This window comes from Monodelphis domestica, chromosome 2, assembly GCF_027887165.1.
Source record: "Monodelphis domestica isolate mMonDom1 chromosome 2, mMonDom1.pri, whole genome shotgun sequence".
Taxonomy (NCBI): Eukaryota; Metazoa; Chordata; class Mammalia; order Didelphimorphia; family Didelphidae; genus Monodelphis; species Monodelphis domestica.
The window spans coordinates 124680573-124694261 of NC_077228.1; the positions used below are offsets into that span (position 1 = coordinate 124680573).

Below are 13689 nucleotides of genomic sequence, written 5' to 3' on the forward strand. Positions count from 1 at the left end.
GCATTTTTCTTCATTGTTTCCCTGGATATCCTTGACCATTTGTTCTTCCAAATGAACTTTGTTATGATTAGAAACTGATTCTTTAACTATTTATTGTATACCCTAGTTTGAAGCTTGATCTTGTTTGCCTTCCTCTTCCTAGTCAATTTCTCAGTGTGGGACTATAGAATTATTCTTTTTCTTCCAAATTCTTTCCCCTTCTTACTGTGATTCTTTTTCTGCCTTTGTCTATGTTTTTTTTTAAGAGTCTAGGTTCTCTGATTCTGAATTTAAAAATTCTCTTCAATGCATGTGAAAGAAGCTCTAATTTTATTTTATTTATTTTATTTTTATTTTTTACTTTTAAACATTATTTTATTTGGTCATTTTCAAACATTATTCATTGTAAACAAAGATCATTTTCTTCCCCCCCCCCCTCCCGCTACTTCTCCCATAGCCGACACGTGATTCCACTGGGTATCACCTGTGTCCTTGATCCGAACTCATTTGCATGTTGTTGGTATTTGCATTAGGGTGTTCATTTAGAGTCTCTCCTCAATCATATTCTCTCAACCCCTGCAGTCAAGCAGTTGCCTTTCCTCAGGGTTTTTACTCCCACAGTTTGTTCTCTCCATGTGGATAGTGTTCTTTCTCCTAGATCCCTGCAGATTGTTCAGGGACATTGCATTGACACTAATGGAGAAGTTCATTATGTTAGATTGTACCACAGTGTATCAGTCTCTGTGTACAGTGTTTTCCTGGTTCTGCTCCTTTTGCTCTACATCACTTCCTGGAGGTTGTTCCAGTCTCCATGGAATTCATCCACTTTATTATTCCTTTTAGCACAATAGTGTTCCATCACCAACATATACCACAATTTGTTCAGCCATTCCCCAATTGAAGGGCATCCCCTCATTTTCCAATTTTTGGCCACCACAGAGACCACAGTTATGAATATTCTTTTACAAGTCTTTTTCCTTAGTGTCTCTTTGGGGTACAAACCCAGTAGTGCTATGGCTGGATCAAAGGGCAGACACTTCTTTATCACCCTTTGGGCATAGTTCCAAATTGCTCTCCAGAATGGCTGGATCAATTCACAACTCTAACAGCAATGAATTAATGTCCCTACTTTGCCACATCCCCTCCAGCATTCATTACTTTCCTTTGCTGTCATGTTAGCAATCTGCTAGATGTGAGGTGATACCTCAGAGTTGTTTTGATTTGTAACTCTCTGATTATAAGAGATTTAGAACATTTTTTCATGTTATAATTAATAGTTTTGGGGGCAGCTGGGTAGCTCAGTGGATTGAGAGCCAAGTCTAGAGATGGGAGGTCCTCAGTTCAAATCTGGCCTTAGACACTTCCCAGTTGTGTGACCCTGGGCAAGTCACTTGACCCCCATTGCCTAGCCCTTACCACTCTTCTGCCTTGGAGCCAATACACAGTATTGACTCCAAGAAGGAAGGTAAGGGTTTAAAAAAAAATTAATAGTTTTGATTTCTTTATCTGAAAACTCCCTATTCATTTCCTTTGCCTATTTATCAATTGGAGAATGGCTTGATTTTTTTGGACAATTGATTTAGCTCTTTATAAATTTGAGTAATTAAACCTTTGTCTGGGGTTTTTGTCATGAAGATTGTTTCCCAATTTGTTGCTTCCCTTCTGATTTTAGTTACATTGGTTTTGTTTGTACAAAAATCTTTTAATTTGATGTAGTAGAAATTATTTATTTTACATTTTGTGACTCTTTCTAAGTCTTGCTTTGTTTTAAAATATTTCTCTTCCCAAAGGTCTGACATGTATACTATTCTGTGTTTACCTCATTTACTTAGTTTCCTTCTTTATGTTCTAGTCATTCACCCATTCTGAGTTTATCTTGGTGTAGGGTGTGAGGTGTTGATCCAAACCTAATCTCTCCCATACTGTCTTCCAATTTTCCCTGCAGTTTTTATCAAATAGTGGATTTTTGTCCCAAAAGCTGGAGTCTTTGGGTTTGTCATAGACTGTCTTGCTGATGTTATTTACTCCAAGTCTATTCCACTGATCCTCCTTTGTCTCTTAGCCAGTACCAAATTGTTTTGATGCCCACTGCTTTATAGTATAGTTTGAGATCTGGGATTGCAAGTCCTCCTTCCTTTGCATTTTTTTTTCATGATTTCCCTGGATATCCTTGATCTTTTGTTCTTCCAAATGAACTTAGTTGTGTTTTTTTCTAATTCAGTAAAGCAGTCTTTTGGTAGAAGCTCTAATTTTAATAAAGAATTTTGACTGTTTTTTAAAAAGCTTAGTTTCTTCTTTCCTTGGAAAAGAGAATTAAGGAGAAGAAAAAAAATTTAAATTCCTTTCAATGAATGTCAACTTAAATTTTAATTAGAGAGATCATTTTGTCATGAGTTGTGTTGTTTTAAAAATATACTCCTCAGGAGGCTGAGGAAGTGCTTGTTTTCTGCAATGTATTAAATGTCATTCTTTTTGAAATAAGCAATCTAACTATTCACCTCTTAACTGTATGAGTTTGTAGAGGCAGAGATAGTATATCTTGCTATGACTTCACTGCACTTAAGAGAATGTTTTCTATCTTTTTGCCTAAATGAAACTAATTCAAATTCTCTGCTAAAGGGGGAAAAGATGGAATGAAAAGATAAAGAAAAAGAAAAGATAGGGACAGATTAGCTTTGTAATCATGCACAAGGCAAATGAAAATCCAGATAGTATCTATTAACAACTGAAGAAATCTCTATGGGTGCTTGTGGTGGTAATGCTCTTTAGATTTTTGTGAAACTTCATAAACAAGGTAATAATGACTGAAGTCTGGGCATGAGATGCAGAAGTATTCACAACATTCCCAGCCTCAGTCTGCTTGTCTATGTCTCTGACTCCATAGAAGGGTTTTTTGAATTGTTCTTGACTCAGGAAGAGAAGGAAGAAGAAGAAGCAAGACAAAAAGAGGATGTAATTTTAGAGAACTCAACATTGAGAAACATGGCTGAAGATAAGTCAAAGGAGACTAAAAAGGAGTTTCTAGACAGGAAAGGGAAAAATAATGAGAGCAATGCCATAAAAACCCAGAGAGAAGAGAGTGCCTAAGAGAAGATAGTCAACAGTGTTGAATATTGCGGAGAAGCCAAGAAGAATGAGGACTGAGTAAAATTTTTCATATTTAGAGTAGACAATTAAGAAGTCATTGGTAATTTTGCAGAAATTTCAGTTAAGTAATAAGGACAGTCTCCAGACTGAAGGAGATTTAGAAGAGAGGAGAAGTGGAAGCAAGGAGTGAAGTCAGTTTTTCCAAATTGTTTGACAAAGGACAATAACTTGTGGAGATGGTAGGAGCTAATAAGAATTGTTTAAGGATGAGGAAAACTTGAGCATGTTTGTAGGCAGTAATTTGGGAGGAACACAGAAATTGGGAACAGTTGAAGAGAAAGTAATTTCTATTCAATCATGAAATGGTAAACCAGAATGCAAGGAAATGAAAAGAGAATAGAGGAAGTGCATATAAGAATAAATAATTTTCTAGGAGTTTCTGAAAAGGAGAACAGATGTAGCTTGAAGAGACAAGGACAGTTATCACAAAGTGAAATGGGCTGCCATGGAAGATAGTAGGTTGCCCCTCCTTAGAGAAAAGGCTGGATAGACACTTCTTAAATATATTGAAGAGATCCATTTTTAGTCATGGTTGGTTTGGAGAAGATAGCCACAAAAGTCTCTTCTAACTCAGATAGTCTATGATTCCATTATATTGTTTCAGATAATAAAAATTGTTTTCATCTTTGCTCATATTTGACAGAGATTCTTCTCTTTAGTGCAAATATTAATTAGAAATTCTTATTTTGAGGAAGGTAAAAAACTTTTGTAAAACATGTGACCCAGTTTCTACTTAAGATCATAGGATGATAGATTCAGCGTTGAGAGGGAATTTAGAGGTAATCTAGTAACCACTCCCCTCATTTTACACAGGAGGAAACCAAAATTAAGTAACTTGCCTGAGAGCACAGTTGTAATAGGTGTCAGTGATTGGATTAGAATCTAGATCTTCTGAAACTAAATCCAGCACTTAATTTGTGTAGATGAAGACATGATTGCAAAAACCTCCTCAGATCTCAATCCCCATCTAACTGGGTAACACAAGTGCTCTCATCCATGCAGGGATATTTTCCTCTCTTTAAAACAACGTTGAAGCATTCAATAGAGGAATAGTAGTCTACCATAGATTACTCACGTCATTCATATTGCCATTTAGACTTTCTCATTCAGTGACAAGAGCCTGGCAGGGATTTTATTGTTGTTGTTTGAGGCAGGTGAGAGGGCACATTTAACCTTAATCTCATTGGCTAATTTTAAATATTAGAAACAGTTCATGCTCAAAGTTTCTCATGTCCAAAGTTCGATGTGCCTCCCTCCAAAAGCTATAATGTCATGGGATGCCATTAAAAAAAAGTTTATAAAACCAAAAGGAGAGTCCATTATTTATTTAGCTTTTTTCTAATGAAAAAGACAGTTCCAATTCTGTAAGGCCACGGACTCAGTGTGTAAATCTCCTTCCTGGTACCATACTCAGGAAAATATTCCTGCAGCTATGTTGTCATCTACTGTCATTTTTCTGCTAATAAACAAATTTGAGCTAGCCAGGAATCTTGAATTTTGAGCCTAGTTGTTTATTTCAAATATACTCCAGAGAAATAATAATGCAGTTCTGCTTTGAATTTAATTTAAACAGGAACAGGCAAAACAAATCTCTGTGGAGGACATTTGACAATAATAAAATATTTCTCCCAGCGGGTGAGCTGGTAGCAATTGTATTGTTGCCATCGAAGCTCACGTTTCAGCAGGTCATTACCATCATAACAAGCCCTTGGACCAACTGGCATGGACATGCAACATTGAGCTCCTGATGGGCACATTATTTCAGACCTTTAACTTCATGGAGAACAAGACAAATACCCCTGGGAAAGGAGGATTTTATTTTGAAATTCCTTTCTTTTCTATTTTGCTTAATAAGATTCTGTGTGCAATCAATCTACAACTACTTGTTTTTGTGTTGTTTCTCCCCATAAGACTAAGGATCCTCACAAACTCGACTAGGAGACTTGAACCCTCTAGAAACACCGAGACATAGGAAATTGTTTAACTATTGAAAATATAATAACATTTATGGTCAAAATATAAAACATAAGTCTTTTTTCTTTTAGGTTTTGTTCAAAAATTAATTGCAAAAACAAGGCATAATAGTAAAAATGTGTCTATTGAAATAGAAAACAATGCATCTCTGAAGGACAAGGCTGAGCAAAACATTCCTTCTTAATCCCTCCCAAAGAGCAACTTATTTAGTAAGAGACACCACAGAGAGTGATCCAAATTTACTAAGATTTGTGCTCAGGTTTTCAGGGAGAGGAATTTTCAGTCATTCCCATATTGCTTTCAAAGAGCTGTCAAGGGCCAAATGAAGGGGAAAAGGTTGAGGATTGGGAATAGGGGATCCAGGGGGAGGGTGGGAAAAAACAAAGATCGTTAGCTATTCTGTAGACCAAGTCTGTGAGCAAGCATCTCAGTTTTTATATGGGGCATAACCAGAAGATGCAGCTTGGGAGTCATGAAATAAAATGTGTTTTGCTGGGGGCGGGGAAAGTGGAGGTCAGTGAAGTCGAGGAAAATATTTCATTTGTTTTGTGATTTGGACTGTGTCAACTCTTTTTTGGAGGAGGTGCTTCTTATAGTTCAATAAGCTGGCCCAGTTATATGGAGAATTTTTTTTTCCTTTTCTAACATCACAGTGCTTTATTTTGTGAGGAAATGTCATCTATTAAGAGGATTATCAATAAGAAACCAGTAAAAAAAATCTCACCTCAAAAAAAAAAAGCTTAAGCATCTTAGGAAGTGGACTATTGTTTACACATGGCAAACTCTAATATGCTAAGTCTTCAGAGCCATTTCTTTTAATGATGCTTTTGCTCTCAGTCTGAGGCTGCAATGATCCATTATGCCTTAGTGGGAAAGCCCTGAACAATACCTCCGTATTGGAGAAGAAAGATACAGCAAGACAAAGTTTGATACACTGTCAGTGCCATTCTTGAGGGGGAAAAATTGGGATTTCATTTGAAGATTTCATGCATGAGTGCCCTTTTTAGCGTTGTCTATCACACTTTATTATTTGAGGTCTTCTCAAGTACCAGTAAAAGATCAAAGGCAAGAGACGTTGTTACCTTCCATATCGTACTTTAGTACTGCGGTTCAAAATGTACCATAACAGAAGAAAAAAGCATCAAGTTATCTCAGTAGCTTTAGTGATTTCGGTAATTTCAAGTCCCTGAATGCCACTCAGTTTAGTACTCTTTGTGTCATCAGCTTTCTTCTCCAGAGAACCAGCTGCCACTGAAAGGTGAGAAATATACTGGGCAAGCACAATGACAAAATACTATCCAGATAGGCTAAAAAGCAAGGAAAGCACACATTAGCACTTCTGTGATGGCTCCAGAAGGGTCCACTGGAAGTACAGCTTGACCTCAAGCAGCAAGGGCTTCGACCTTTCCAAATGTGGAAGGCAAGGAGGGGGACAGAGGGGAGGGAGGCCAGTGACTGTCACTTTAAGCAGAGCTATTTAACCCTTTGAAATTCGAGGACAGCTCCCGCTCCTAATGAACAGCAAGCTAGTTAGCTATAGGGCTTGCTACTGACTCTCCATTCAGAAATGCCGGCCAGCAATCAGGAGCCTATCTGCAAAGCACGTGTGGGATTGCTGACAAGCTAAACTCAGGGGTAGGGGGTGGGGATTTAATTGTTGATGGAGGGAAATAATAGGTATCTCTAGCAGTTTTAATATGATCTTAAAATAGGAGGAAAGTTTTCTGTTATGACATTGACAGAGAGGCGATGATTTTGAGTAATGCAGGTTGATGTGGAGATGCTTTAAGATTAAATAAGAGCTATATAAAGGCTTGTCAGAATGAATTCTAATGTGCCAGGAGACATTTTGCATACTCTTAAATATGCAAAATGTCTTATGGCACCCTGGAATTCATTCTGACAAGCCTTTATATAGCTCTTATTTATACTCCTACTTTATTTTAAGGGGACAGGTACCCTGAGCTACTCTTTGAATCGAAGTAACAAAGGGCAATGTTTATTGATTTGGTTCTTTCATATTAAAAAAAAAAAAAGGAAGGAAGACACAAGAGCAATCAAAAGTGGAAGCTTGTTTAATATTGCTCTACCATCATCCTGAAAGGCATAATAATTTGAGTTACACATCTGAACTGATTGGAGTTACAGAATCATATCTCCTTTTTGCATTTAACAATATATACAATATAAAATAAATACATTTACACAAATGGACATTTGTTGGAGCACACAGTATGATACACATCACAAAAATATACAATTGATTGCTTTACAGATGTGAAGCCCATCTACAGCTATAGACATGGTTTTTGTTTTTGTTTTGTTTTTTTAACTACTGGCTATTATGCAACTCCTGGATTATTATAAGCAGTTTAAATTTTTTGTCCTTTTACGATCTTTGCACATAAGACTGCCATAAAATGTTATCCTAGGCAGGTAAACAGAGACGCTTAAATAATTAAAATACAATCACCAACACCCATTTTCTCTTCTATAAGAAAAATAGCAGTTTTAAATTTTTTATATCTTTTATGTTATCATTTAAATGCAAAATAGTGGAATAAATACAACAATCTGATCTGATTGAAACACAAGTGTAACTTCTGGGAGTCACACAATCATATTGCTTTAAATAAGAAAAAAAATAACTGAAGCAAACATAGAAATCAAAATCATCATTGCTAAAACATACACCTTTAAAACTCTCCCAAACTTCACATTAAGTAAGTGGTCTTGGCTGAACCTTGAAAGAACTCCCCTTCAGCAAGGTTTAAGATGAGCATCATCCTACAAAAAGTTCACGTGGTTCTTTTTGACCTTAGAGTTTTAGTTTTGCTTCGGAATCTTGAGACAGTTGTCCTTTTGTATGGCCAGAAGTCACTGAAAAAGAAAACTAAAATTTGCACTGTACTTTATACATCTCTATTTCTTAGGTTGCTTGGCTTTTGACTGAAGCCCAGGTTCTTTAATGTGATACAGTGAAAACAATGTTTATATATTAGCTATATTACATATATATTATAGTATATATATGTAGTTGAACAGTAGTAACTTAAAACCAGCACAAACCTTCTGGAAAATAAACATCATCATTATTATCATTATTATTATTATTATTATTTTTCGTTAAACACTTATATATATATAAATAATCTTATAGAATCAGCACCTTTTTTTCCCAGGAGTTGTACTTTTTTTTTTAATCTGTTATTTTAAAAGGGATGTGCCAATTTCTGAACTCCTATCACAGCTATAAATTTCAAGTTATTGACCATCTGAATGAATTGCTAATGATGATTTATCTAGAATCACACTACAGTCACTTCTCTACTGAGAAACCACAATCTACGATATAGTCCCATATAGCTAATGATAGATACACAGTATTTCTAGCACAAGGCTGATAGAACATCAACCCCACGGTATTTTGTTTAAAGCACACAAAGTAGCAATAATTTTGGAAACTTGTCCGCACCAAAAAGTTTAGCAACAACACAGAGCAAGTTAATAACAACATCTGAGAGATGATTGAGTAAAAGCCATATTTACAGCATTTAAAAATTAGACTTATCTATATTCTTGAAATATTCAAAGTTTTATTTCTAAGCTATACATTGGTATTCTATAATAAACTGTTACAGAAATTATTCCTTGTTTTGAAAATATTATGATTTCGATGTGTATCTGTTCATAATGAATACTTGTTTGGAGTTTCAATCTCTTAATTATTATTAGGAAGAACCTTATTACCAGTAAGGAATAGAATATACTACTGTAATCTCCTGAGGAATTGTACATCCAATATTGTCTCTAATTCTACCCTGTGTCTAAAAGCACACACCACAAGAATCCAAACACCACAAGAAGAACAAGACAACAGTCTTTGAATGCAACATAAAATTCAGAAAAGCACACGGCAAACATGAAACATTGAAAAGCTGAACTACATTTCTTTTGTTTGTTAGGATTACAATTTTAATTACATCTGTGTACATAGAATAAGAATGTTCACATAATACAGGGAGCAGCTACTAACACTGGTACATTGGTATAGCATTGGATGGAGGTTATTGTTTATTGGTTATTTAGCGACTGTAGTTTTCTGGGGGCATCTAATTGATTTATACATTAGATCACACCTCTTTAACAGTCTTGAACCTGACTGACTTTCATGCTGTGACAATACTGGTTGAAAAGCACGTAGTCTTATTTTGCTATTGGTAAAAAACAACAACAACAAAAAAAATAAAACTGCCATTGAAACCAAGCCCCAAGAAATAAAATTCTAAACGAATAAATTCATACAAGTCCAATTTTGGAATTTGGTCAGGTGTCGGCTATCTTCATCATTTTCTGCAAATTTTGGCATTTGACTTATTGCCTCTAACAAATATTGGCTCACAGCTCCTTCCATGAAATGTTCCTAACTTTGCAAACAAGCAGCATTTATTTCTTTATCACTGCTATGGTTAGAAGCCAAGTGACAACTTTACCTCTCAGGTAGAGATGTGCTCTTCTAACAATTCTACAGATGTGTACTCCATATGGGGTATTTATATATTAGACTATTCATAGCCCCTGTAGGTGTAATCTAATCCCTTGTGTCAGTGAACATTTATTTAGCTATACTGGAGCTCAAGTTAAGAAACTGGATGTTTGGGACCAGACTGGCACACAACATAAATTGCATCCGTGATAATATGCACCTTCCCTTCAACTATTGCTTGAGTAAGATAAATTCCCACATTAATAAATGGCTGAAAAGTGGTAAAGCTGGTACAAAAAAATCTCCATTTATAAGAAGAAACGAAACATTTTAAAAAATCTTCCTTCAGGATTCATTTGTCCTTCATTATTGTTCATCATTGTTCAAAGCCAGCACAAAAATGCAGTATTTTTCTTTCTCTTTAGTATTGCATGAATGAATAAAGCTTAAACTATTCCCTGAAAAAGTTACATAGTAGCTAAACCTAACAAATTGGAAGACTTGAAAAAACAATTAAGGAATCAAATGGCTGTAACTGATCTAGATGGCGATGCAATGGTAAGAAGCAGCCGATGCCACATTGCTTAAGTCATCTAATTAGCGACTGCTCCTATGAAATCTAATACTGCATTGAGTCAATTCACTGTGTTATATTGTACTGTTAGGTACGATGGTTCTCTCTTTGATTCCTTTGTCACTGGAGACATTATGGTTCATAATAAGTTCACTGGCATCCATATTATGGATTTCCATCCTTTGGCAGGGCTGGCTTCCATCTCTCTTCAATTAGAGACCTCTTTTTTAAAAAGTTCAGTGGAAGGAAGGAAAGAAGGAAGTTAGGAAGAAATGAAGGAAACAAGGAATGAAGGAATGAAAGCTGGCTGATGAGAGAAAAGTAAGGAAAAGGGAGGAAAGGAGATGGTAGAACAGGATGTTCTCAGGGAAGGAAGGAAGGAAGGAAGGAAGGAAGGAAGGAAGGAAGGAAGGAAGGAAGGAAGGAAGGAAGAAAGAAAGAAAGAAAGAAAGAAGGAAAGAAAGAAGGAAAGAAAGAAAGAAAGAAAGAAAGAAAGAAAGAAAGAAAGAAAGAAAGAAAGAAAGAAAGAAAGAAAGAAAGAAAGAAAGAAAGAAAGAAAGAAAGAAAGAGAAGGAGAGAGGGAAGAGAGGGAGAGAGTGAATGACAGGATAAGAGAGATAAAGTAGAGAGAGATTGCATCAAAAGATACAGAGGAAGTTGAAAGCTGCATCACAGTCTTGCTGCTAAATGATCAGTGCAGTCATTTTTTTTGTTGTAGTTTAAAGTTTCTTTGCCATTAACTCTCCCGTTTATTTTCCCTTTTTCAGCGTGCATGATGGGAAGGCCTGGGGTGCTTTTAGTCAGACCTTGGCCTCCAGCATTTCCAAAAAAAGTTTGTGCATAGGAACTTTGCCTTCCAATTTTATGTTGTAGAAATGCTGCACAGCCTTGGTAGAGGTTTGCCTCAGAAGCGGGAGAGTCATCAACATCTTGCCGGCCCGACGAGGGTCTTCCATGTGCTGGCCAGCCTCGTAATCCTGAAGAGCCTCATGTAAGACGTCTTGAAGTTTCTGAACTGCTTCAACATCTTCTATGTGCATTGAATCTGTAAAACAAAGATGAAAAACCTGTTTTACACTGCAATAGAAAAAAATATTAATAGCCAATAATTTGATAATGACCCATGTTTTCAGGTTTATTTTGCAATTAAACTTTTTGTTTATTTTTATAACTGACAATGAATAATTTCAAATGCTATTATGGGGATAAATGAGTGGAGGCATACAACCATATCTTGCATTCATACATTTAAATTACTTCCTTAAGGAATTGAAACAAATGTTTAAACATGTAACAATAATTCATTGATCCCATGCATTTATTGAGCACTTATTACACGTATGACACGGGGCTGGTACTATTCAAGATAAAGGGAAGCTATAATGAAAAGAAACACTCACTGGGAAACAGGGAACCTGGATTCTGCCCTAGCTTTGCCCATTAACTTACTTTGTGATTATAGAAAAGATACTTTAGTACTAAGGGTGACCCTATGTGAAAAATAAGGAAGATGGATTAATTGAAAAAAATCCTTCCAGCTCTAAGCTCCTATGAGACCTACATGTTTTCTAAAAAGTGTCAAGACTCAGTGCCAGATTCAAGATGATTAGATTGTAATTGTAATTTAACCTGGCATTGACTGTAGATTCAGGAGAGACTTCAGTTCTAATTCTGGCTTTGACACTTAATAGTTATATGACCCTCGGTAAATCACTTGACTTTCTCTAGGACTGAGTCTTCGCCTATAAAATGGGAGTACTAATACTTGCGCCGCTGAACCCAAGAATTGTGGTAAGGGAAATTATTCATAAATTGTAAAGCAACAGATAGAATTTATTATTGAGGGATTAAAAAAGAGAGGTGACATGTTTAACAAAATGGAAATTGAGATAAGCATAAACACTAAGGTTGTGACACTTTCTGGGAATCTATAGATACCACAACTAAATGCCATAGTCAATAGTATTTTTTTAAACCCTTACCTTCTGTCTTAGAATTAATGCTGTGCATTGGTTCCAAAACAGAAGAGCAATAAGGGGTTGTCAATGTGGATTAAGTGACTTGCCCAGGGTCAGACACCTTGGAAGTATCTGAGGCCAGATTAACACCCAGGACACACCCTCTCTGGGTTTGCCTCTTATAGTACTTTTAACAAATGTCTAATACTAAAGTTAGCTTGCAGCTCAGAAGGAAAAAAAATTATAAATGATGAGTTTTTTTCATAGATTTTTGATAGATTCTTCATTATTGGAGCAGGGACTTTCTCTAAAATGACTTTTAACTTTTTTATAAATCCAGTTCAAGCCAAGGAAGGGTTAAAAAGGTTGGTTGAATGATAATTCTGAAAAGAAATGTGCAAATGGAGAAAAAAAAATAAAAGTTACAGCTCCAGCTCTAAAACAGACACTTAATTATATACAAGTTTGAATCATTTAGCACGTTTTATTGATTCTGATGACAGTTTATCTGTTAATTACACATAATGGAGTCCTTTGGGGATTCTACATGTTTAATAATTCTGGTTCTCAGTGAATGCATGCCCTAAGATATATGCAGTTAGTCAAATCCTGCACACAATTCAAAGAACAGAAAGTATGCAAAAATGGGAATCTTTCATTTTAAAAAGACCAATGTTTAAAAAGTACAATAAGTAATTTATCTAATTAAAGGAAAAGGATATGTGCCACTGACATTTTTTAAAGTCTAATTTTGTTCTGTTTCTTGTTCTTAATAATAACCTTTTTTCCTTTTGGTCAAACTATTGATAAAACAGTAACCATTCACATTAGGCAGTCGTGGATGAATTCCCTAATAGGGTTCTAAATAATCTGTAAGTGTTGTATGAACTTTTAAAAAGAAATTTTGCCAAGATAAGGCAGTCATGCTTATAAGCTTATCCTGATACAGGATTTTTGTTTGATTTTTTAAATTGAATTTCTGTCTCATATAAACTTGTTAAAGAGTGTTGCTATAATAATGAGATAACCTAAATAGCTAATGTCATAAAATACTCTGCATCATATACACAATTCTCTATTTTTTACTAATATTTCTTTGTTCATTCCCTTTTCTATATACTGTCATCTGCCTGTCTTAGCTATTTCATTTTTAAATTTGCATTTAATTATTATTTTTTTCAATTAACAAGCATTTATTTTCTCTCCCACCCACCCAGCTATCTTGAACTTAGGAATAAAGGGAAAACAACACCTTGTAACAAGTATGCATGATTAAGCAAAACAGATTTTTTTACATTGGTAATACTGTCTAAATCGTTTCTGAAAAGAGTTGGTGAAACTCACAAGGCACTATTTGTCCCCAATATTGGTCCTCATGACTATCCTGATCACTGTGTATAATAGAGATTTAAAAAAAATTTAAATGGTCTAAAATTATATAGGTTAAAAACAAATTAAGGGGCTCAGAAGAATTCTAGAATACTGGGTACTGTGCCTTAAGGTATCAGAAACTTTCCTTTTGTTTAAAGAGGTCATCTGGTCTAAAATTTAATATGACAGATGCATGTTCT

At 35.4% G+C, this 13689-nt stretch overlaps 1 protein-coding gene across 15 annotated transcripts in view; it reads right to left on the reverse strand.

Moving 5' to 3' along the window:
- Positions 1-7159: 7159 nt before the first annotated feature.
- ESRRG (estrogen related receptor gamma) overlaps positions 7160-13689 on the reverse strand; it is a 685908-nt gene continuing 679378 nt past the window's right edge. For all 15 annotated transcript variants that reach the window (XM_056815934.1, XM_056815933.1, XM_056815938.1 and 12 more), the window contains one exon: positions 7160-11205. In XM_056815934.1, the coding sequence (XP_056671912.1) occupies positions 10961-11205 (245 nt within the window). In that variant the 3' untranslated portion in view covers positions 7160-10960. The remainder of the gene's footprint in view (positions 11206-13689) is intronic.